Raw genomic sequence first — 24,667 nt, 5'->3', positions numbered from 1 at the left:
GGGTGAATGAAGAGCATCACATCACTGACAGCTGTCAGTTCAGCCAGAGAACTGAAGCTTGCATTTGCCAGTTATTTGATCAAAAGACTACTTAAGAGACTCAAATGCGAGGTTAAAGGTTAGCCTGTATAAGGAAGCTTAGCTTGAGCTTTGAGATAGTGGTCAGGACTAGGATGACAAGCATGCAAGCATATAAAAGTGTACATTCATTAAAGCAATTGAAGAGTTTAGCCTCTAAATGAAAAACAAAATCCTTTTTTCTTGCACTGAGCTGTTCAGTCATTCTGTTTTGGAAATGGTGGAATATACATCTGAGTACAAATTGAATATCGTCTGTTGCAAAGGTAAATATTCAGAACTGAAGCTTTCTATTAATTTCATAGCATCATCTTTCACTGAAAAGACGAGGAACCTAATGCAGAAGGAGCTGAAAGAGTTTCTGGTTGGGTTAAATGCCATTTTCTGATGTATTTTTCAGACTCTGTTACTTGATTTCCAGTCATGCTATATGCCTTCTGTAATCCTTCTTTGAGCCAGACAGATGCAGCAAACTCTAGTGTAGCATGTTTCTTCCCCTTGTGTGTGCGGACAGACTGATGCATCAGGAAATTTGGGAACCTGAAGTACCTTGTCCCAGTGCTGGAACCACAGAGCAGTGCCCTTGTAGAGCCTGCTGCTGCCTTCTGCAGAGGATAGACATTCACTGTGACTCATTCAATGCGAAGGAGGCTCAGGCTGGAATTAGTATGCATTATTCAACAAGTACCAATCAGGATTGTGCTTTTCTAGGAAGTATGCAGACTTGTAATCAAAACTGTCATCCAAAAGCCTTACAATAACATTGTGGGAACTAAGATAAGAATAATCTAGACACATGGTTGAAGAAGCTTGAATTCCAAATATAAAAAAATCTGATAATAATAAAAAAGAAAAAAAAAAAGAAAAAAAAAAGAAAAAAAAAAAAGAAAAGTTATTTGACCTTGTATGAAATAAGCATTATCTCTGTAGAACAATATTTGATATATGGACCTATGCTCTGTGCATAGCAGTTGGTGGGCTTGTGCAGTTTTTGATCCACTGCAAACTTCTCAGTCCCTGTCCCTGTAAGGAAGCAGGTGCAGGATGGCGGAATGAAAGAGACAGATGGCGAAGCCTCTCATGTTGTTTCTGGCTTTGTGAGGCAATAGAAGGGGATATAATTATGTTTATGAAGTCAGTAGAGAGCTTCACTGAAACTGTCATTGTTAACACTACAGATTTTAGATTTCTTTGAATTTATAAATAAGCAATTTTAGTGCACAAATCTTCAGAAGTAGTCTTTGAAAGTTGGTCACATTGAGCATGGGTTCCCCTAGCTGACAAGAAGTGAGTGAAGAGGAAAGAAAAATAAAAATCACTGTTCTGTGAGACTTTGCTAGGAAAACTGTGGAGAAGCACACAGTGAGCAGGACAGCAGTCAAGTTATAAAGCTGTTATTGCAAAGGTGAAAAGAAAGCAAAAACAATGCCTCAAGTTGGCTTTGTAAAACACTTATAAGTTACTTGGCACTGCTTCACCGTGCTGGACTAGGGATTTCTGGAGTACCCAATTGAGGCAATATGAAAAGATGTTCTTTTACTGACTGTGACAGCAGTATGCTTAATCTTTGCTATAAAGTGGTAAGAGTACTCCCAGGATTTGACCATCAAAAATTGTATTCAAAATTGTCACTGATGCGGAAAGGTTACAGATATATTCACAGCTAGGGACAAGGCTTAAAAATGCTCAGATTTCGTTTTCTTAGGGCTGAGGAACGGGGAGATGATTCCTAATGATTATTGAAGATATCTCAAGCTGTCTTGGGCACCTGCTCTAGCTGCTTGCCTGTTACTGGCATTAGAAATAAACCCTGGCCTAATATCTCAGCTCCCTGTGCTGTTACTGTCTAACTGCAGAATGTATAGATTCTGCCCTGTGTTTAGAAAGGCCATATATGGTTGCTATACACAAGTTAGAGAAATCATCTTTCTGTGTACAGCACATCAATTGGGAGGCTGAGTGAGATTTCTGAGACCTTCCCCTCCATGTGGCAAGTCTGTCCTGACATCTAGGTTAAAGAGCTGTGCTGCAAAGGTAGGTGATCTCCCCCCCTTTTCCCCTTCTCCAAATGAATCTGCGAACTTGACTTCTTTAGAAGGTTTTTGATTGAGAGAGAAAACATGAAAACAGAGAGGAAGTCTGTCAGAGTTGGATCAAATTGCCCAAACAGCTCAGTTTTTCAGCTGACAGCATTTTAGCACTCAGAGGGGAGTTGTCAAAATCTCTCTACAGGCAGCCATGTCCTTCATGCTGAGACATAACTTATATTATCCCAAAAAGAAAGAAAAAGATAAAAGTAAAGAAAAAAGAAAAAAAAAAGAGGTGGCTTAGATTATTGTTGTTTGTTGTTGTTGTCATTCATTTGTTTTTGTTTTGTTTTAAGTTAATGGAAGAAATAGCCATTCTCATTTAATTTCTTTAGTGTTAATCTCTTTTCCTGCTCGATCGCTTGCTGTAGGATTAAGTATATCCCTCTTGCAGCATCTCTGCACCTTAGTTTAGCTCAAACTTGGTAATAAGTTGGAAGCAGAGGCAGGCAGGCTGTACTGCTTGTCTCAAAGCTTCTGTGGTAGATCAAAAGAAGTGATTAATGAAGTTAGGGTGTGCTGACCCTCTTTGAAAACAAATTACTCATCTTCTTGCGCTTTCTTAATGACAACAGCGGATAAAAATACCTGTAATGAACAAGATTCCTGTAACTCTTTATTGTCTGGCAGTCCCATTTGGGCTGTGGTCACTCTTGAATCACAGAAAGTGCAGAGTTAAAGTTAGTGTGGTATGTGGTTGTGTGGTGATGGAGGTCATCAAGCAAGATGAGTGGATGCATGTGAGGGGCTGGAGAAGCAGCCCTGCATGCTGAAACTGTTTCTTGGAGGCTTGCCATCATGGATTCCTGGTGAAAGGTGTGTCTGGCACAGGTGAGTGAGAGTGAGATCTTACCTGCTCAGGGAATGGTGCAAGAAAAAAGATCACAGCGGAGATAGAGGTAGTACTAGGGAGGTATGATGTGGGGATGGACACCATGCTAAGCATGCAAAAACATAGACTGGAAAGTAAAAGCATATTGAAGTGGACATCTGCTATAGGCTGTCACAAAAGGAAGAAAGTGAGAGTGACAAATTCTTGGACCACATCTCACAATATTTGAAACTACAAGACACTTCAATTACCCTCTCTGTGCTGGTGACTCACACATCTACCTGTCTGCTTGAAACGTGTCTCCTGCCATATAGTCCAGCATCTCCACTGTTTTCTCTGACAACCCGCCTGGATGCTTTGCCGCTGAACTTGAAGCTCAGCGTAGCAAGAACTACTGCCTGATTTCTCCTCTTCCCCACTGCTCCTCTTCCTGTGTTAACAACAGCAGCCTAAATAACAAAGATAGGGCTGTGTTGTAGGCTTTATATGCGAGGAGTAAGCATGCTGTCACATGTATGGCTTTTAATAAAACCTTTGACCTGGAGCAGTGAGATATAGCACTCTAAATTATACTGGCAGGTAGTTTAAAAGCTGTCTGAAAGGTGGCAAAGAAAGGAAGCAACTGGTGGGAGTCTCTGGGGCAAGGAGTCTTGTGTGAGAACAGAGGGAGCATCTAGATACAGTGTTCCTACTGTTTACAGGTGTGGTTTTATGTTACACTGAGACTAGCTGTCCCCATTCCACCCTCACCCTGGCTCTTTTGTTCTTATCCTTGCCTTTGTATTGACTCTGGCACTGCTCCTATGGCAAGATGAGTTGGATGTGCTCCTTGAGCCAGCAGAAAACTAATTGTTACTGTTTTTGGTGGGTCATTTTTCATCAGATCAGCTCTAGCTTGATCTGTACTTGCATTAATTGCGAGATCTGCTGCAAGGGAAGGTATAGAAATCCGTAGCCTTGTGAAGACCACTGTTAAATTAGTTAGCTATAATGTGAAGTTGCATCCTTTTTAATAAATGCTGATAGTAGGAGTGGGGAGAGTAAATACAAGTGCTATTGAGAGCACTGCAAAGGACAGGGCTCTAAAAAGTGAAGTGTTGAAAAAAGAACAAGCAAGAGGAAAAAAAATAAGGCAGAGACATCTCAGGCAGGAAGGCATTCCTCCTCTAAGAAAGGGAAAACAAAGTTGAAATCTTGACAGCAGGATCTGTTGATTAGTACCTTGGAGGAAGCAGTGGGCAGCCTTGAGGAGATACCTTTCAAAACAACATAAGGAACTATTTTACCTCTGCAGGAGATGGACTGGATGGCTTTGGCTAGGTTTCTCCCAAAAAACTCTTCCAAATTTTTCTGTATCAAGTCTTTTCAGCCCCATACAAGGCAGATTTTGCTGGACTTGATCCACAGCACATTAAGGCAGATGAAAACTTCCTGGTTGACTTTTGGGAAAAGAACAGAGTAAGGACAGTAAGAGCTGGCACAGCACTCCTCGTATCAGATTAAATCTTTGAGAGGTGGCCAAGAAAACCCTCTGAGGCGCAGCTGTATTTGCCATTTCTAAACCTGCTCTGGGCAGTTCTTGCTTATGGATATTTGTCATCTCCACCAGGGCTCTGAGTGTTATATTTGCTCCAAACCCCTTGGTTTCATCTGCACCAAAATCACTCTCCCCTCCCCAGTTTCCAGTGCAGGTGATAGGTAAATCATATTTCATAATATGATGAACACATCTGGCAAGAGAAGAGTAATATGATGTGCTGTCTTTCTTTTAACCTGCTGGCAAGCTTTTGGGGAGCAGATCTTAGAAAATGCAGGTCAGCTCCCTGCCTCAGGCTGGGGAGAAAGTTAGACCTGGAGGGGGCCTTCCCTCACCTGCTGCTGTCTGTGCGGAAGATAGGAGGTATTTAAAATTTTTTAATTATAACAGTGTGTGTGGAGTATTTCCTCACTCTTTTTCTTCTTTCCCCCCTTGTATGCCAGGCAGGATAAATTCTAGGACACAGTACTGGAGTCTGCAGAGCTCAAACCCTCCTAAAACAAATGTATGAAGTCTTTAACAGAGGGCTAAGGTTCGTATAAACACAGAACTCAAGCTACAACATTTGCACAGCAAAGGGAAGAATCTCACTGTGGCTTGAAGAAGTTTCCTTGCCCCTGACTTCGACTGTGTCTTGAGTTTCTGACTCCTAAAAGCTCTCTTGAAAGTATGCAACTGCCAGTAGTTAAAAGTCTCCAATTGCTTCAGCTGCTGTAATAATCAGTCTTTAACCCATTCTTCTGGCATTGTTCTTGCCAATATTTTTGTATGTAATTCCAATCTCAGTTGCAGAATGCTCCTAAAAACTCAGCTATCCTAGAGCCACCCAAGTAATGACTGTCAAATGGCCAAAAAGGCCATTTTGATTTCCTTTCTCTCGTGTTTAAGGCTGCTGTTTGTTGTGACAGATTCAAAGCAAGAATAGTACATCCTCAGAAAAGATTAGCCTATTTTATCATGCTTTCTGCTCACACATATGCTGCCAGGCGTTGTTTGTGGATTTGCATTTACTTTAAAACATGAGATGCATGCATGACAGGGACTTAACTAAACATCCACCCAACTCACCTCTCTCCCTGCTTCCTTTAGAGGTGTTTCTTCCCCAGCTCCAGGGTTTGCATTTGACAGCCCTGTATTGTTTTGGTAGGTACTGGGAAAATTAGCTGCATCTTGCTATAGGGAAGTGAGAACCCACCTTCTTCTTTCCTGCAAATTGATTCCTCATGGAAATCACTGGAAGGCATAGTAGTGTAATTCATGCATCAAAGTAGATTTCTCATTTATTTAAAAAAAAAAAAAAAAAAAAAGAGATAACAGAAAAAAAAAACAACAAGAAAAAGTAACAAAACAAAAGAAAAATATAAAGTGCAGTTCTGAATCTTCTACACTCAGACTTTGTATTATATGTGGAAGCTAAGATACATGATACACATGTATCTTAAGATATATCTACACAATATAGACGTTTTAGAGAGCTGCAATTATGTACGTTTTGAAACAGCTTCAGAAGCAATGATTGAAGTAGCAGTGCTGTAACTTTACTCCTGTCAAGCAAGAATGGGAGAAGAAACATTTGCTTATTGTGCTAACTGTGCAGGAGCACCCTCTTTAGCACAGTTTGTAGGTTGTCCAAAATATTCTGGTTTTGGTAACCCCTAAGTGCATAAAGTAGCTGTGATCAGGAAACTGTAGGCATGCAGCCACCACCTGGCCACCCCTATGGTCGTGGTGCCAGGGACCCCATCCTCCTTGTTTTAGAGCTGCTCCTAGCATTCCTGCCCTGCCCACAGACATTGTGCAGCTTTGCTCATAGGTACCATACTTTTCCCTTTCCAGTTGCTTTAAGCTCATAGTCATTTCAGGTATGAAATACAAGAGGCAAAATGGCAAAAGTGCAGAGCTGATGTACTCAGAGAGCATCATTTGGAAAAGGCAGCTTTCTTGTATTCAGAAGTGTGTGAGGCTTAGAGGGAAGGACAAGGAATTAAGCCTGAGGGGGAGAGAAGAGAGAGTGGATGAGTTACAGTAACCCTAAGGAGTTAAAAGGACAATGAAAGATGAAAGAGTGATGTACAGATGAAAGAAAGAAACTCCAATGAAGTCTGTGAGTAAATGAAGCAGTGGACAGAATCAGTGCTAATTCTAACATGTCTGAGGTAGGGAATGGCTTTATAAAAGCTTTATTTAAGAAGAAAGCTTTTAATGCAAAATGGAAAAGGGTGGGCAGCGAGGAAATGATGTTTAGCAAAGATAATCATCGATAAAAGGCAGTAAAAAGGCTGCTGGGAGAAGTTTGAATGTATGCAGAGTAATAGGTCTAAACGAAATTTGTTTAATGGCATGTAAGTAGAGTTTGTTAGCAAGCCTGCAGCTTTTAATTTCTCTTTCCATATGTTTTTATATATTCCTATGTGCTATGTTGTTCAAAAAGACCTGTGAGGAGAGGAAAAAAGGGCAAGAAAAGTGTAGTAATTTCTGAAATTAAAGAGGATAAGAGTGATATTCTTGGAAATTGCAATCCAACAAAGTGGGTGCAGTCTTCAGCTAGATAATAAATCAGATATTTATTTAAAATTCTGTTAATGAAGGATTACGTAAATTTGGTCAAAAAAGTAATGTTGTCTTTTACAGATCAGCTCATACCAGACAGACTAGATTGCTTTTAAAAATTGAGTTGTTCAGCTGGGAGGGGAGAGCTGCAGTGTAGAAATGAAATTTTATATGTAATTATTTTGGTAAAACCATTGATAAGTTTTCTGAGACTTTCTCTTAGAACGTGCGTATTCAAATTAACTGGTGTGTGTCCAGTCCATTGTTATTAAGAAAAAATGAGGTGAAGAACTGAAATCAAAGTCTCAGGAATTAACGTGCGGTTTCACGGTTATTAACTTACTCATTAGTAATCCAAGTGAACGGATAAACAGAATGAGGAATTCAGTCCACAGAGGTGGCTGTATTCGAAGGTGCTGAAAGCATGTAGGAGACAGAGGCAGTGTAAGGGAACTCTGGGTCGTGAGAGCTGCAGGCACAGAATTAAATGAAATATTCTGTGTGAAATGCTAGCTAGGCAGTCTTAGAAGGATCTCAAAAATAGAAGGGAGCCAGTGGAAGGTGAAAACATACCGAAGGAGGCTGGAAAATGGGTAGAAAACAGAGCGAGTGATGCAATCTAACATGACAGAAAAAGAATGTGTTGTAGTGATCTGCCATGGATGGGGACAGTTGAGAAAGGGAACTTTCACCTCCAGAGAAAACCAGGCACTGGATGCTTGGAACAGGGTCGGGAGGGAGGTCTGCACTGTCATATGCACAAATGCCATGTATGTTTCCAAAAAGAAACAGGGGAAGCGTTTTTATGTGTAAACAGATAAGACTACTGTATTGCTAGTTTCTTGTTAGTGCATGTGTTTTTTTTCCTGTGGTTTCATTATCGTGGAATCTGTAGATGACTCAAATAACTTAAGGGCAGATTTCTGAAGATGTGTGAATGTTTATTTTGTGTTTGTAAGCATCCAGATCCCTTAACAAAGTTATCCCTCGGGCCATGCCATTACATTTCCTGCATTCTTCACAAACACTGTCTTTGTTCTTGTAACTTAGCAGCTTTCCAAGATGCTGCATCTCTCATGTGTCAGACCTGAACGTGTAATGGCGAGCGAGGCGCTCCTTCGATCTGCAGACATCTCTTCTGTTTCCTCCTCCCGAGGGAGGCCATGTCACCGGATGGACTTACCCGGCCACCTCTGTGCTTCACTGCCAAAATGGCGGCTACTGAGTGGAGAGAGAGACCTCGCACTCAGAAGGCAGGGCCTTTGGGGTGCCCACGCCGAGCTCGGCGCTCACTCTGCCTCACCTGAGAGTTTGTGCTGCAGCAGGAAGGAGCAGAGCCGAGCTGTGCTGGCTGACTGGACGTGCCAGTGAGAGCATGAAAGCCGCTGGCAAAAACAGCATTGTTGATGTTTATGCAGTGTTGGCCAGGCCTGAATCCTTGCAGCACGCTATGCAAAAAAGCAGCAGAGAGGGAGAGGAAGCAAACTGCGGTGGCACTCCAGCATTAACCCTTCTTTTTTTCAGCCGATCACATGGCACAAGGGCCTCTCTGCCCCTCTCCTGCTGCTTACAGGATGGCTGCGTGCTGTCAGCCATTCCTATCCGCCCTACTGAACCAGCCATGATGGCGGCTGCTCCTCACAGGCAAGAAGAGTAAAGGAAACGGAGCCTGACTGAAGCAATTAGATACAAAATTGGCAACTTCATCACGTGTTACTTTGATGATTACATTTGATTGCTGTTTACTTTTTTACCTGAGAGCCGGCTGCTGAAACACCAGATGGTTATAGTCAGAGTGGGATTTGGAGAGGGCCGTGCAAGCTGTTGGTAATACAAGGCAAGCCCAGCTTTCCATCAGCAAGAGAGGCATCTTGACCTTTGGTATTTTTTTAGAAATAGGCTTTTTTTCTTCTTCTTCTTTTTTTTAATTATTAAAATTGGCCCACTAATTTGAAGAGGTGCAGTTATTTTTGGAGTGTTCCATAACATTTGGGAAGGGCATGAAACGATCTGTTTCCTCTCCCATAGGCACAGATACCTGAGCAACATCTCGGAAGTGGCTAGCCTGTGGGCAGCTCTTCAGGCTTTTGAGGGAGATCAAATAGACTTCTGAAGTAATAGATGTGCAGTTGTGCATCAAAGCTTAATAGACGGAGAGACGGTCATGTGAGCACGGGAGGCCCATGTCCCACTTTACGGTGCTACAAGGTCTGCTGTGCAAACCCAGCATGTACAGAAGACAGCTAAAGAACCAGGGGACTTGAAGAGGGAAAGGTTGAGTGCTTCTACCCTCTTTTTATAAGATTTACACATTCTCCTTTCCAAGTGTTTCTTTGCTATAGCTGGACCTGGAGAGGGGGGATTGCCTGGGGATGCTCAGTCCTAGAGCTGAGGCTTGAGGTAAGCATCCAGAACTGCTAAATTCATATAAAATGGGCAGGAATTGGTATAATTTGGAAAAAACTAGTTCTGTCAGTCTTTGTGACTGACTTGAGCTGTGCCAGTGACATCATCCTCAAGATCTTACATTGTTTCATTAGGCAAAATTATGTTATTCAATGGAGTAGTGTTATTTAACGTGTTATTTAATTTTGGGTGGTCCTGCATGGAGCCAAGAGTTGGACTCTGTGATTCTAATGGGTCCCTTCCAACTTGGGATATTCTGTAGTCCTATGAGTCATTGGGAAAACGTTTAATACTGTTAAATCTGGAAGGACTCATTACTTTGGTAATCAAGTTTTGTCCCCTGACGTAAGTTTCCTCTGTGTACTTGTGCAACATTACTACTGCTGAGGCCTTCTTCAGCCACTGCCCCTTGGCTCTCTTCCCTCAGCCCCCTCAGATGTCACCATTGCCAGTAATAGTAAAATCAATGAAAAAATGTGATTCTGTTGATTAACAAGAAGGTTTGCAAGGGATCTAGATCGTGAACGCATAATGTGGGCCACAGATAGCAGTGGAGAGCTGGAGAGATTTTGTTTCTCATATGGAAAGACTGATGAGTCTCAAGACTAAGTTGGTATTCGTGCCCAGAAAATGTAGCACAAGTGTTGTATGCATTGCTTTTATATAAAGTAGTAACACTTAAAATTTGATTTTTTTAGCATTTTGAAAAGCATACTGTCTGACAGGAGTCAAGTTTGATATTTTTTGGAAGAGGTATGTTTTGTATCAGCAACAAGTAGACAAAAGCTTTCAGCAACTTGTTTCATTTGTCACAAGTAAGCATTTGATGCTACTGCTTCCTCCATATTAGGTAAAAGCTTTTATAAAACATTCATAAATGTTCATAAATTCTACAGTTACTACTGAATCATAATGAATGTCTAAGCAAACTTGCAGATATTTAGCAATCTTTTATACTGTGCACGTCTTCTTTACTCCAACCTAACCCTTCAAAACGGGAGAATTATTCATTCTTTGTATTAGGGATCACTTGGTCCCAAGAAGGGACTTGATGAGGGGGAAAAAAAAGATGTGCTAGCAATGTGCCCATGGGACAGAAAAGGCCACCAGAATGCTGGACTGCATTAGGCAGTGCATTGCCAGCAGATTGAGGGAAGTGATCCTGCCCCTCTGCTCAGCACTGATGGGAATGCACCTGGATTATGGGCCTGGTTCTGGGTTTCTCAGTACAAGAGAGATAAGGACTTACTGGCATCAATCCAGTAAGATGATAAAAGGATTGAAGCATCTCTCTATGAGAGAGTTGGGACTGTTCCACTTGGAGCAGGCGTGGTCCAGAGGCAACTTATTGATGTGCCTAGCTTCCTGATTGGAGTGCAGAGGTGGAGAATAAAGAGTACAAAACCAAACTCTTTTCAGATGCATCCAGTGATAGGGCAAGAGGCAGTGGGCGCAGACTGAAAAACAAAAAATTCCATTTGAACATAATGATTGACATTTGGACTAGATGATCTTTGGAAGTCTTTTCCAAACTTTGTGATTCTGTAAGAATAAGCTGCTTTTTCTTTGCTTTTTTGTTTTTTTTTTTTCCTGTGCAAGTAACTGAGCACTGGCACAGGTTGCCCAGAGAGATTGCAGATTCCCTCATATTGGAAATCTTCAAACCCGAAATGGATGCAGTTCTGAGCAATTAACTTTTGCTGTCCTTGGACTGGACTAGCAATTTCCACAAGTCTCTTCCAACCTCAGTTATTTTGCATTTTGGTAGTGTCTGGGATGCAGCAAACGAGGAGCCTGTTGCATAGTTATTAGGATACTGATCTGCACTTTGAGCAGCATGGAGTAGAGCAGGCTTCCTATTTCCACTGCAGAACCAATCAGCTATTAGATGATGACTTGTATTCATTAATGACATTAAATGGATTTTTAACATAGAAACGAGAAGAGGAAAGCAGGGTAAGTCATTATTAGCTATGGGTCTGCCTGAAGCAAATTTCCCATGTTAAAACACTTAAAAGCAAATATGGAATTTATGGTGTGTCATTAGATTTTAAACCTAAATAAGTCCAGTTGTTGTATGGCTAATAATGCAAATTATAAGTCAGCTTCAGTGTAAAGCAGTAAATATGTACTGTCCACTTAAACATGCTTTACCCCTCCTCCCTCTTTTCCATTAATATTTTATACCCCTGAAGAGATGTTCTCAACATATTATGTACACTAGCATACTGTTCTCATGGTATTCCTGGATTTCATTATAAAGAAGCCTGAAGAGTGTATCACTGCTCTGCTGCTTGTGATGCTAGCTTGGAAATTGCTTGGAGCAACAACAGCAAGTGTCAACAGGGAGCCATATTAATTATTTGGAATGTGCCTCATAAGAGGAATCAACTGCTTTTATTGCAGCACGAATATTACTTGAAACAGGAAGGTTACTCTAGCTGTTATCGTAATCTATGTGTCATTAACTTTCCATGTTTAGAAAAAGAGATTAACAACCCTGTAAATTGTTACAGTAAATAGATGAATTATAACAACATGTTTTTTATTATAAATAAAAGTTTCTTGATATAGTTGCTTCCAAATTACTGGAGAAGAATTGAGTCTCTACCTACTGGGAAGCTGCATGGCAGTGTTGAGAACAGAAAAGCTTCCATTCAAGTGAAAGCAACGCTAAGCTCCACAAAGCAGTATCTGTATCTTCTGCAGATGGGACAAACAGATGCAGTTGTACTTCATACCATACTTCCTTCAGAAATTTTTGTGACACAGATCTACTAGTTTGCCTCTTAGAGTGAAATTAACACATTGAATGGGTTTCTGTGAAACCGGTTGACTTCTGTGGCATACGGCCCCTTAAGAGAACATTGTGCAAAATGTACATGGTAAAACAGGTATAAGTTCTGAGTAGATGCCTCTACAAAATGGAAGTTCATCTTCCTTTTGAACATTAGTGTATGTGAAAAATGTGCTTTAGAAAAAATACAAACCTGTTCTGAGTCCTGGGCCACAAAAATGTTGTATGTTCAATTATAACCTAATAGATTTCTGTAGAAAACAGCACAACTAAAAAACTTATTTGTCCACAGGGCAGGCTCACCATGGGCAGGTTTCCTATATTGCCCCGCCAATCCACCTCGATTCGGATCTGGAGCGACCACCATCTAAGGGTGAGTCAGAGGTGCAGTCTCCATGCATGTGCATTGTGAAAGGGCCAAATACATGAGTGTATGTCATTCATTTGTTCATTGAGTAGCTGCAGTTAGCATGCTTCATGCAAGTGCTCAGGAGCAAATAATTTCCTATGGAAGTATTGTATGAGAGAGAACTGTGTCCCATATGCCATATTATGTAGCTTTGAGTACACCATTTTGTTCACAAGTCACATTGCTTTCTCCACTAGTTCACTTCTGGGATATGTTAACTTCAGCTCTTACCTCTGCATGCTGCATTTCCTTTCTAATTGTAGTGCACAGGCAAAGGGGACTTGTAGCAGTATACAAAAGAGCATATTTCAGCTGCCTTCAGGTGAGTGAAGGTATATAGGTATTTTGCAGCAGTTCAGTCCTGGATTCCATCCATGTTACCATTATCAGGGATTTTTTCAAAATTGGTAGAGAGACATGGTAACTCTAGAGGATGACTCCAGTTTTAGGATACCTAATTAGTAGCTAATATGTGTGGACTGAACCCAGAGTAGCTCTGCTAAGATATGTGCCTCTGTTGAATTGTGAAAATAAGGTGATACGAAAGTGAGCCTTTGATTTCTCAGCCTGATTTAGAGGATCTTCACCTAGCTGCATTGTGATGAATCCTCACTGGAGGATTCCCCATGGCCTGTGGAAATGGGCTCAGACCCAGAGTATGCATTCACTGCTACAAATCAAGCAGCATATGAAGAGATTTCTTGATCGGCTTCAGGAATGTGTAGGAACAACAAACACAAGGAGTGTTATGGAAGAAAGGAATGGGAGGAAATATGGCAGCCAAAGCGTGCTAGCAGGCAGATAACACTATAGATTAGGGGTTTTTGTTTGTTTTGTTTTGTTCCCTTCTCCTGCTCTTGCATGTTGCAGTGGCAGAAAAGGTATGGGCTTGTCCTTTGTAGTGGTTTTGCTGTTCTGCCTAAGTACTGTAAGGCTGAGAGCACGTTTGTGTGGGTATATGTTTCTCTAAAATATGTGCTTGAAAAATATGTTAATGAAAGATTAATCTGGATAGGTTCACTGTCATTACATTATATGAAAAAATCTGTCCTCTGAATTTCACTTCTTTGTGCATTTCTAATATTCTCAGAGACAGAACAACCTTTGTGTCAGTGAATTGCAGCTGCAACTGCAAACATATCCCTACACCTCCAGTAGCCGAAGGACTTTGTAGTCTAAATGAAAGCATACCATTAATGCACTTGGTATGAAAGGCTGTCTTAAGTTCAAGTGAGCTTTTCCATCACCATCCATGTGTCTTGAGCCATAATTCGATCAAGTAAATGTTTGTTTCCCTTTGTAAGTGTGAATGTGTTTTCTCAGCTGATGAAGTAATGAAAATGAAGGAATTGACTCTTGCTATACAAAACCAGCCTCAGCACAATTATTCATTGCTAGCTCCTCTTGCATCTCTATGAGGTAGAACTATGTTCTGGAGGGCAGATGATGCTGGATTCACGGTGCTGTCTCCAAAGTTAGTCTTGTTGTGAGTCAGATCGATCACATACAGTCTCCTGGCAGTCTACAGCTTCCATTCATTTTTGGGTGAGGTACACCCTAAGATGAGATTTGACACATATGAAATTGTCAACTTATTCTAAGCTACATGAAAACCTCAAGGTTTATAATAAAACTTGCCAGCCAAAAGCAGATTTTTTAGCAAAGCACTCCAATAAAGCAGAAACAGACAGGAATTTCAGGACCTTCTCACTCAAATCCTACTTTGATGTTGAGTGTAATGATTCAGAACTTAATTAGAATAGGTCAGTATACATCTTTGTCATGGAGTCTGAAGCAGCCTATATGGAATGAAACAGCAAGGAGAATGAAAAAACTGCAAAGATGATGCTGTGCCTTACTTTCTCCAAGGTAAAAGAGCTAAGGATTATCAAAAACCTTCAGTAATCTGCCATTTGGGAGGGCATAGCTACCTCTGCAAGATGAATGCCACTGCCAACAGGAGCAGGGCAATGTCTATCACGCAGAACAGTTGCAGCACTTGCAGAGAAGGTAAAATAGAGTTTGCTCAACATAAACTGCTGCATTAACTGCTTCCACTGGGCTATCCACCCCCCAACTGAGACATTTTAAAGAAAGGACTGCTTAGTGTGGAAGGAATTATGTTGCTGGTGCCACATGCTGGTAGAAGGACTTGAATCCCTTTTGTAATTTAATGGGAGAGAACCAGGGAGGCAGCCAATCCATTAGCTGGTGTCTGGGGGGGTGTTAAAAATATGGTAATTGGTACTGTCTCCTGAGGAAGAGCAAGGCTTTCCTTTGGCCCTGGGACATGTACATCTAGCTATGCATATGCTGCCTCATTTCCAGCCTCAGTGCCCAAAATCCATTAGGACATTCTAAAAATCCTGGTGTGATTTTTTGTTTGTTAGTTTTTTTCTAAGCATGGAGCAGTTATAAAGTGGCTCTTTTTTGGGCTACATTTTCTGAGACTATGGGACACACTCAGCTTTCAAGCTGTGTTTCAAGCTTTATCCCATTGCCACAAGGTGTATTTAAAAAAAAAAGGAGGACGAAACAACCTTTATCATGAAGCAATTGTTGATTCTCCACAATTTCAATAACTGGGACTTTAAATATAGAGTACCAGTTTACAACAGTGAACATAAACCACTGAATGCTTTAGTTGCTTTGATGCCCTTCATTTCCCTTCCATGTTCTTCCGAACACTGAGCTGAACACCAGCTACTGGTCAGTGTTGCACTTAAAGTGACAAAAAGAACATAGGTGATAGCCACCTTACAGTTTTAATTGTAATAAATGAAAATTGAGCCAGGTTAAGGATATAAAGACATCTTTCCTTCCTGTATTAAAAACTGTACAGATTTAGCACTGTTGTAGGTCTATGCAGTTGCAATTCTCGGCTGGCAGATTTATTGGTAACTGCTTCTTCCTTCTCCTTTTTAAAAATTTTATCGCTGGTGACATTTACCCACATTGTTTATGCATGCAGAGCATTTTTACCTGCCTTTCAGAGTCCTGATGCTCGTGCTGAATAGAGTATAAACTCCAGTAGTTTACTAGTACATTAGTGTCATCATACATTACAGGGTAATTACTCTGAGCCACTGCTCTGTACAGTAATGCAGTAATGACACCGTAAATCACTTAATAGAAATAAAGTGCTGTATCAGCATTTGAAACAAGACGCTGATTTTTACCCACCCCCTTTTTAATTTGAGAGTACTTTCAAATTAGTTCCATATATGAAGCATTGTTAACCATTATTTTTATACTTCCTCTCAGTCTGATGATTCAGGTGCATTACTTATACTCACCTGTTTACACTGTCCATATGCAGAATGATTCCAGGGATAGATAAGTTCTTGGACCACTGAATATAAGTAAAATGCCGTGGGGTTACCAAAGCGGTCACAAAGTTGTGTCTTCATCATGCATGGTCCCGATGATGATGCAAGCTAGGAACTGGTGGCTAGATTTTGAAATCATAGAATCATCTTCGTAGGCCTCCTTTGGATGATCCCTAATAGTTTTTTTTTTGTCCTTCTTGTATCGTGGCACACAAAACTGCACCCAGTGCTGGAGGTGAGGCTGCACAGTGCAGAGCAGAGTGAAACAACCCCTACCCTCGCTCGGTGGCAGTGCTGGGTCTGGAGCACCCCAGGGTATGGTTAGTCATTTGTCTACAGGATACATTGCTGTCTCAGATCCAACTTATCATCAACAAGAATGCTCAAATCCCTTTTCCAGAGGGCTGTTCTCCAATCTCTTAAGCCTCCCATGTTGAGGCTAGTGTATAAAGAGAATCTACTTACCTTGGTGAGCTCTGTTCCCTGTCTTCCGTGGGTAGCCAACAGTGTTCCAAGAACCTTTCTTTCACTTGAGCAGTCCTGTTTTACTGAGCTGTAGCTGTCAATCATTGTACTATGGCACCAAACCCTTTCTTGTAGTCATACTTGTGATCTCATAGGCTGAGAATTAAACCTATGTTTAAAAATGGATCATTGGTTACTGATAATAGCAAGGAATTTCACAGATAAGGGTGATTCTGATACACTGCCTTAGAAAGAAATTCAATGGAATTATCATATATAGCAATAAATTAAATTTAACATTTGGACTGAGTTTCCACCAGGTACTAAAATACAGTAGATAGAGTGAATTAAACTTACCGAATCCACACACTAAAACTATTTATAAAGCTTTATTGAAGCAGATTTGGGTGCATATGTGGAGTCATATTAAACATGAAATATATGTCTGGCTTTTAGAACTAGGCAGTCCAAGAAGCTCTCCTCCCACATTGAGCTAGCATTTTGCAAAGGTTTCCTTCAAAATCAAAGCTCAAGGGGAGTAGTTGTCTTGGAGATTAATACACTTAAAGTCAGTGTGTTTCCAAAACAAGAAATTATTAGCAACACCATTTATTGCTCCCCAGCTCTGCTAATATATAGCAAATAAAGGAGAGATGGGAGGTTTCTGACCCTTCCATGTGTATTTCTCAAGCAAGCAGGTTGTTCTGGTCCCAGCTCAGGTATCGGACTGTTTTCCTGTAAATCTCAGTTACATGGTTCAGCTTCCTTAGGCACAGAATCTCTTTTATAGGAAATCCTGTTGGATTTGCTATCAGGGAGACAAGCAGAGGTTTTGCTGTTTTTCTTCCTTTCTCTCCAGCTCAGCGGTGTGCCCCTTTATGCATCTTTCCCTCAAAAGCTGGGCCCACTTTATCATTTTTCTTCTTTACATTTGCAAAGTCTGAGGAATAGTCAACCACTCCTGAGCATCAGAAGCACTGCAAAATCTTATTACCAAAAATAGATCAGGTTTTGGGATGCACACATTCTGGGCCTTTTTTTTCCTCCTCCCAAAGGTCCCTCAAAAGGTCGCTGGTTTTGCAGATGATGTGGGAGGATGTGACAGCCAGTTACCAGCAGGGCTGGTTGCAGAGCCCAGCACTCCTTCCTTCCCAGACCCAGAAAGGGGGACAAAGCGCAGTGTGGCCCTGTGGCGCTTCCTGTGATAACTGAAGCCGATGCACAGAGCCACATGTCTCATGCTCGCCAGGCCCTGAAACACCCACTGTCCTGCTTTCCTCTCCTGTTTTCAAGGCTACGAGAGTGATGTGCTGTTTGGATGTTTCTGCTCAGAGCTGATGGTGGCCAGATACCTCCTAATTCCTTCCAGGATTTTTCCGTTTTTGCTCAAGCCTCCTTAATTTACTCAGCCTGGGAGTCCTTTACAGTGTCCCTCTGCTTTTCTTCCAGATCCCAATTATACTTAACCTTGCTCCTTCCCTTTAGGGTTAGTTATTTACAGTAACACATTTTTCTGATTCTTAAGGCAAAATTACTTTCCTGCCATATTTCAGGAGGAGGTGTCCAAGTGAGAGGCTATTTCACCACTTTAGAGCCATGATGAGATCATGCACTGGCTGGTGGTCAGGGTCTCCCATGCTTGGCAGCTTATTCCCTTGTTCCCATCCAATGCTGGGTTGCTATATGATGTCTCACCCTTCATCTGTCTCCTGTTGTTTTCTTTGCTTTTGCTCAGCCTTTTCTCCAACAATGACTGCTCTTGGGGCTTTTCTTTTACAACCACTGTGTGCACACCACCACAGGATCTCGTTCCTCCCGAGCTGGGGAATAAACACTCATTGATTGCAACAAGCAAGAGAAACATATGCAGAATTTTCTCATCTGAGAACTGGTGTTTCACCAGTTATTTGGAGGTGACCATTCACAGTAAGCTCACTGTAAAGCTACTGTCGTTGGAAAGGTTTCTCCATGACTGTGAGCATTACATGTGCAGTGAATTTTGAGCTGTCTTACTTTGAAGGCTTATGTATAGAATCATTTGCTGGATTATTTATTTTTCACTTGAACTCAACTTTTTGTCATGATGGGCAACTCATTTAAAGGCTTCAGTTTCTGCACTGGAGATGAGTCTTTAAACAGCTCAGTGTAATGATAGAGAGTTGTGAAGATAATGGAGAGTAAGCTCTGATAAAAGTATATGATGCTTTTCTCAGTCTTATCCACAGCTCTTCAAAAATCTGTTGTCACAGTTCAGATTTGTTCTGAAACGTCCATCTTCCTGGGTATTCTGATTTCCCTGAAGCAGGCAGATGCTTTAAACATAGGCCATGCTCAATATTCATAAATTCCTCATCCAGGTATTGTGAGTGATGATAACTGGCATCATGTCCAGAGTGGTCAGAGCTCCTGGAAATCCTGCAGCAAGCCAAGAGCCCTCCTGTTGGCTTGTTATGATCAGCAAGGCCCTCTTTCTGTCCTATAGCTAATCCATAGTCAGAGAAAGTTAATTGCATGCTGTTCACCGATTTCTTTTTAGTCTGGTGTTGAACTGTTGCTCTTATTTCTTTGGAATGTGTGTTTTCATAGCAGAGGAGGACCTCAGGGCATTGCTGTTTATTTATAAGATAACAGCGTTCTCTCCAGCAGAAAGCCGGAGCTAACAAAGTCTCTCAAGGAGGAGTGCTAAATCGCATATGCTGGTGGGAACTGTTCAAAGTATTTACACTTGAAAATATTTAAGGAATTGAAGGGAAGAAGGAGTCTGAGTGATGTTTAACACCTTTTACGTTATTCCTACAAGTCTTAAAAAAAAACCCAACATTTTAACTTGCTTTTTTTTTTTTTAACCAACTAGCTGCCTCCTTGCATAGGAGCTTCTCTATGGAGATTAGCATAAAATGTGATTTAAAGTGCCTTGAATTGTTATTATTTTTAGGCTTTTTCAAGATACAGTATGATCTGATATGTGCAAAGTGGACAGAGATGCCTTACTCAGGAGATTGTTTTGACAATAGGTTTCATTTTCCAGTGTACTGAGTCGTGCCACTCACTATCAGTGGGGGAGGTTCTCACCTGCCCAGCAGTGGTAACAGCTGGAAAGCAGAGCCAGCCCTGGCAGTACACCCTCAAGCATCACTAATCCAAAGTGAATGTCCTATTACCAGCTTGAGAAAAAGCTGTTGAACTAATTCAATGTGGAAAATGAATGCAACACTGCATACAGCATGAGACTCTTCTCAAACTTTTTTTTTTTTCCATTTTCTGCCAGACTAATTTTTGGCTACACTTCTTTTTCTGAAATATTTATAGGGCAAATAACTGTTTTAAATGAGCAGATGGGGGAGACATAAGACAAGCTGTTAAATTAATAAACATGTGTGGTGCTTTATCAGTAAGGGAGCCCATTTTGGCATTTCTTCTGGATGATTTGTACGGCCTATCACCATTGCACCTGGTGCAGGGACAAGAAATGGGCACTTAATAACCAAACAATGTGCAAACTCCTTCCATTATAACTTCATTATGTCAGATATAATCGTCTATAACTAGATGTCAGATCCATAATTTATGTCCAGCTTCCCTGTGGAATAGTGGCCTTATGAATGAATGGCCCCATTAATGGGAAGGAGCTTTTACTGTAACTTTTCCCCTCCTGGTACACAGTCCATTTTGTCATCTGGTATTAATTCTGAATCACTTCAGGGCTGCAGAAAAAAATGCCTGTTATATTTATATTTGTGTAATGGGAGAAGATAGCAAATAAATCATACAAGAGATGAAATTTCAGGTCCACCAAATTCCAAAACCACGTGCCTATTTAGAAGAGAATGATATCAGTCTGTAGCAATTTGATTAGAAGGCGTAACTGGTCTTCACTTTGCCCATTCAGAGATGCTAAAAGGTGCACAATCTGAGATAACGTTTCCTGCAGGAACTTGCTGCCATCACTGAAGAGTGTAGCCCAGGAAAGGTTATATCTGCCATGCTGTTTGTGTCGTTTGCCAGGTCCTGCTTCTTACGTCATGTGAGGCCTACTTGTAAAAGCACTCTGTGATGTACATGATGAAGTATGTCATCATCACCTGAAAAGGGGTATAGGGGGTAATGGGGATTGTTCTGGACAGGACTTGTGGATATTAACAAGAATTTAAAATTCCAAGGATCAGAGAGATGCGAATCTCATTACGAAAGGTCTTTTATACATTTATAGGACTTTTTTTTTAATTTTTTTTTTTTTTAATATACAGCCTTGTTTGAGTGGTAGAGAATTCCAGGAGTGAACAAATTGATACTCTGAATCTGCAAGACAGTTTGTTAGCAGTACAGTTAGGAAGCCACTCCTAATGTGGCAGTACTTTGGTGCAGTTACTGAGTTAGAAAACAGATTTTATTCCATTGCAGCTACAAGAGGTAGTGTTTGTTTTATTCTTCACTGAGATGAAAAATTTTTCACTGGATGAAAAATTACCCAGTTAATACTATTTGTAGTAGCAGATGACTTCTTAGTGTCTGGTAGAGTTTTCCATTGCCAGAATGAAATTATTTTTAGACTAGATAATAAATGCTATGTTTACCGAACAAAATTTTAATGCTTCCTGGACTTGTAACTTGGATTTCTGAATGGCACATATGCTAAAATATTTGAAGTGGTGGAATATTGTGTTACATCTATAGCATTTTCTACTGGCAAATGTTTTGGTTTTTTTTTTTGTTTTTTTTTTTCCTACGTTTTCTTTAATGTTGCTGTTATATTAGAGCTTTTAATCACCAAAAAGAACTTCTAGAAAATTCAGTGTCCCTTGGAAGATCTTTTCTCCTTTGCAAAAGTAATGTAAGAAATGTAAGTTTGGGGTTAGTTTCAATAAAATCTGTGGTATGGAGTTAGGTCAGGAAAAAACATGTTCAATCCTTTCAATAAGTCATGTCCCACTGCACTCGTTGGTAGCAAATTAGTTGACAAAAGTGATCCAAAGCGACCCTGTTGCTGTGCCTAGATGCAAGTATGAGATAAGTTAGGAAAGTCAGCTGGTAAAGACTTGGGCTGTTCTAATGGAGACTGGCTGCCTTCCAATAAAGCATAGAAGTGTTTTAATAGTCATTATCAAGTTTGGTGTAATCTCACTGAAGTTCATCAGACTCGTGCTGGGCGTTTCTAGAAAATCAACCAATTTCCCATACGAGCAAATCATGTTAGATTCACACATGCTGTTGACAGCATTGAGTCAAAAGATGAGTTTTTGTGTTCATATGGTGGCTCTCCAGGGAGCTATGCGGTGGTATTTTCTGTTGCTAAACAGTAGTGCTTTTCTACAGCATTTGGCACTTGGAATTATTTGGAGTTGAATCAGAAACTGTTGGAAAAAAAGATACTTCCAGCAAGCAGTCAGTTTTCCAGTTCCTTCTAATGTGCTTGGTTTTAGAGTCCAGTTCAGCCCTTGAATTTCCTGAAAATGAATTGTTGAATTTTTATTCTTCCCTTTTTATATTGTTCTGTACAGGAGAATTCTAGTGATGTGTTACAATCTGTTCAGAAAGAGATGTATTCCAATGAATTGGGTACCCAGCTCCTGAAAAGATCTTTTGGAAATCTCAGTAAATGCATGGTAAATACTGATTAACAGATAAGCATTACGAAGCCTTGTTGTTAAGATTGTGTCTTGGCTCTCTCTTAAGAGGTTTTGTTATTTAAGCTTTTCAGCCAAGTAAATTTGGCATGATATTATGATAACCATGATATTTGCACAGAAGACAAGAACTGCTGTCTTCTAGATCCTAATGGTTTATTACTGCCTTCACATTGGCTCAGTAGAGTTCATTCTCCCTGAAAACCTTCAGGAAGCAGTATTTAAATATCTCAACTGCCTTTGAGAAAGACAGATTTGGTTTGGTAAAATTAGTTACAAGAGTTAGAGGTCCAAGGGATGTGAGGGCACAATCCAGCCCCTGGGGCTGTCGGCCAAGGAGCTGCCATGGGTGGGAAGAACTAAATGGACATGGGGCATGGAGAAGACTTTGCCCATACCCAGATGAGGACACCTGTACATGTTAGCTCTGTGTTTAGGCTATACTCTTAGTGCAGCCAAACGTATCAGCCTCCAGCTGATATGAGTTTGCATGAAATTCTCCTCTCACATGGGTGTGGTCTAAGGGACAAACAAGCTCTTACCTTTTTCCTTTTGTAGATGTGGTACACTGGGACTCTTAAGAATGGACAGCTCTAGATTAAGTATGCTAATCTGTAGCAAGTTTATCCTTTGCTTCATTGCAGCTTTATTTTTCCTGGAGAAAATTGGTAGTGCTTTCTTCATAAAAAAAATGACCGCAATTATGGATGCTCTCCTGGTAGTCTCTCCTTTACATTTGCTGTATTTCCTCTACATCCTGGTTTCATCTTTATTTCATTAAGAGTGCTGCTTTGCGCAGATATGTGTGCATGTGCCTCTATTATGCCCACAAATTTAGCAGTAGACATGCAGCAAAATAATACTGAGTAAACAATTACATTTCATTTTCTGGAATAAAAGGAAATGTGTGTTCATAAATCTTCCTTTACAAAATCTGTGTTTGGGAGTAGAAAGAAGATGAGGTTTCTAAATTCATGAAGGCCCTTTGCAGTGGAATCCTGTGTGCCACTGAAGTGTAACAAGCTTATTTATATTTTATTGTGCTTCTGGATCAAGCTGTATTATTATGGGCTGCATTCCCCAGATACTATAGCTGTTGCTAAGGAAAGGGTACATTATGTTAATATCTTGTGATAATAACTATGCAAGCTAGGTTCTGTAGGTTGATAAAGTTAAGGAGAAAAAAAAAATGAGGTTAATGCACTGTTTCGATTAGAGACTCCATAGATTGTAGGTCACATTTAAAGACATAAATTAAGCTTGAATTTGAGAATTCAAGAGAAAATGTGAAAAAATCAAACAATTGACAGAATTTATTTACTGAACTTCTAATTTGCTTAGCAGTAGGGATCTGGAACCAGCCCGGCTAAGAGAAAACTTGGCAGAAGCGAACTAAATGCTTTTACCAGACATGTTCAGTGAAAAATTTCTCAGCATTTTTCATGCCTTAATGTGTTCTGATCATGTAAACAGAACATTCATCCTTAATCCCTGTTTCCTGGCCATTTCCAGTGCTGGTGTCTTTTATGTGATTTAGGTACCTTCTGATTCATTTAATGTTAGGTTGATTCACTAAGAGCCTACAATCAAGCAGTACACAGCACAATACGTAAAGTAAAATGGCAACATAATGCATTCACTTCAGTGTGTGAAAGAAAAGGCCAGAGTCACAAGGAAGATAGTAATGTCCATGCTGGGTATTTTAAAAAATATGCTATACAGACTGTATTGATGAGTATTATAAAAATGTTTACAAAACAAGTAAAATAAACAAGGAAGGATCTTGGCATTCTTCCTAAGGGAACGCTCTGAACCAAGTTTCTGCTTTCCAAACTGCTTTCTCATTAATAATGCTGCCAAGGCATGAAACAGCCAGACAGAGGGCTGAATGGTTAGGAGCCTGTCCGAGTGCTCACATACCCTGCAGCATGAGCATGCACGTAGCTGATGCAACAAGAACAGTGTCCTTGGAAGCATCTTGGGTGACCACGGACACAGTGCTTTTTGCTCCAATCTTGTACAGTGGATTCTATGACCCATAACAGGGCTTCAGTAAAGTTAGCATTGCATATTGCTAGTAAAGCCATTATAATTCACGTTATACCTCATTGTGTGCACCCGAGCATAGAAAGTAAGGTGCCTGACTTGGAAAGTTTCACTCACTTAGAAAGTAAATACAGGAGAAGAGAGTAGATAGAGAGGTGGGAAGGCAAATAGAAGTCAGTACTAAGAGGCAGTGGGTACTTCATGCTGGAAACGTGTTGTAAAGAAGGAAATGGAATGGATGAAGAGATTACTTTGCATTCAGAGAGTATTTGGGAGGGGAAGCAGAAGCTGGAACATCACTTCAGGTGAGGAGGAAAGATTTGGATAAGAGAAAAAGACCCTGCAGAAGCTCTCAGGGAAAGGCAGCATGTGCTGAAAATAGCAGGAACTCTGAGACACACAGATGTAGGGAAAGCTGATCTGTCTGGGGTGACATGTTACCAGGGTGTGGTCTAGAGATGGGGCCAGTGGGAGAGCTATGAGAGGGTAACAGCAGACTGCAAGGTT

The 24,667-nt window shown here is 40.7% G+C and overlaps 1 protein-coding gene across 11 annotated transcripts in view; it reads left to right on the top strand.

The window, feature by feature from the left end:
• Positions 1 to 24,667, top strand: part of ADGRL3 (adhesion G protein-coupled receptor L3) — a 488,842-nt gene that overhangs the window by 332,839 nt on the left and 131,336 nt on the right. For 10 of the 11 annotated variants that reach the window (XM_052682231.1, XM_052682227.1, XM_052682223.1 and 7 more), the window contains exon 7: positions 12,580 to 12,660. The exons of the other annotated variant lie outside the window; for it this stretch is intronic. In XM_052682231.1, the coding sequence (XP_052538191.1) occupies positions 12,580 to 12,660 (81 nt within the window). The remainder of the gene's footprint in view (positions 1 to 12,579; positions 12,661 to 24,667) is intronic. 11 annotated transcript variants of the gene reach the window in all.

Source organism: Tympanuchus pallidicinctus, unplaced genomic scaffold, assembly GCF_026119805.1.
Source record: "Tympanuchus pallidicinctus isolate F22 unplaced genomic scaffold, pur_lepc_1.0 scaffold2, whole genome shotgun sequence".
NCBI classification, from domain to species: domain Eukaryota; kingdom Metazoa; phylum Chordata; class Aves; order Galliformes; family Phasianidae; genus Tympanuchus; species Tympanuchus pallidicinctus.
This window is presented reverse-complemented; position numbering and strand designations above follow the sequence as displayed.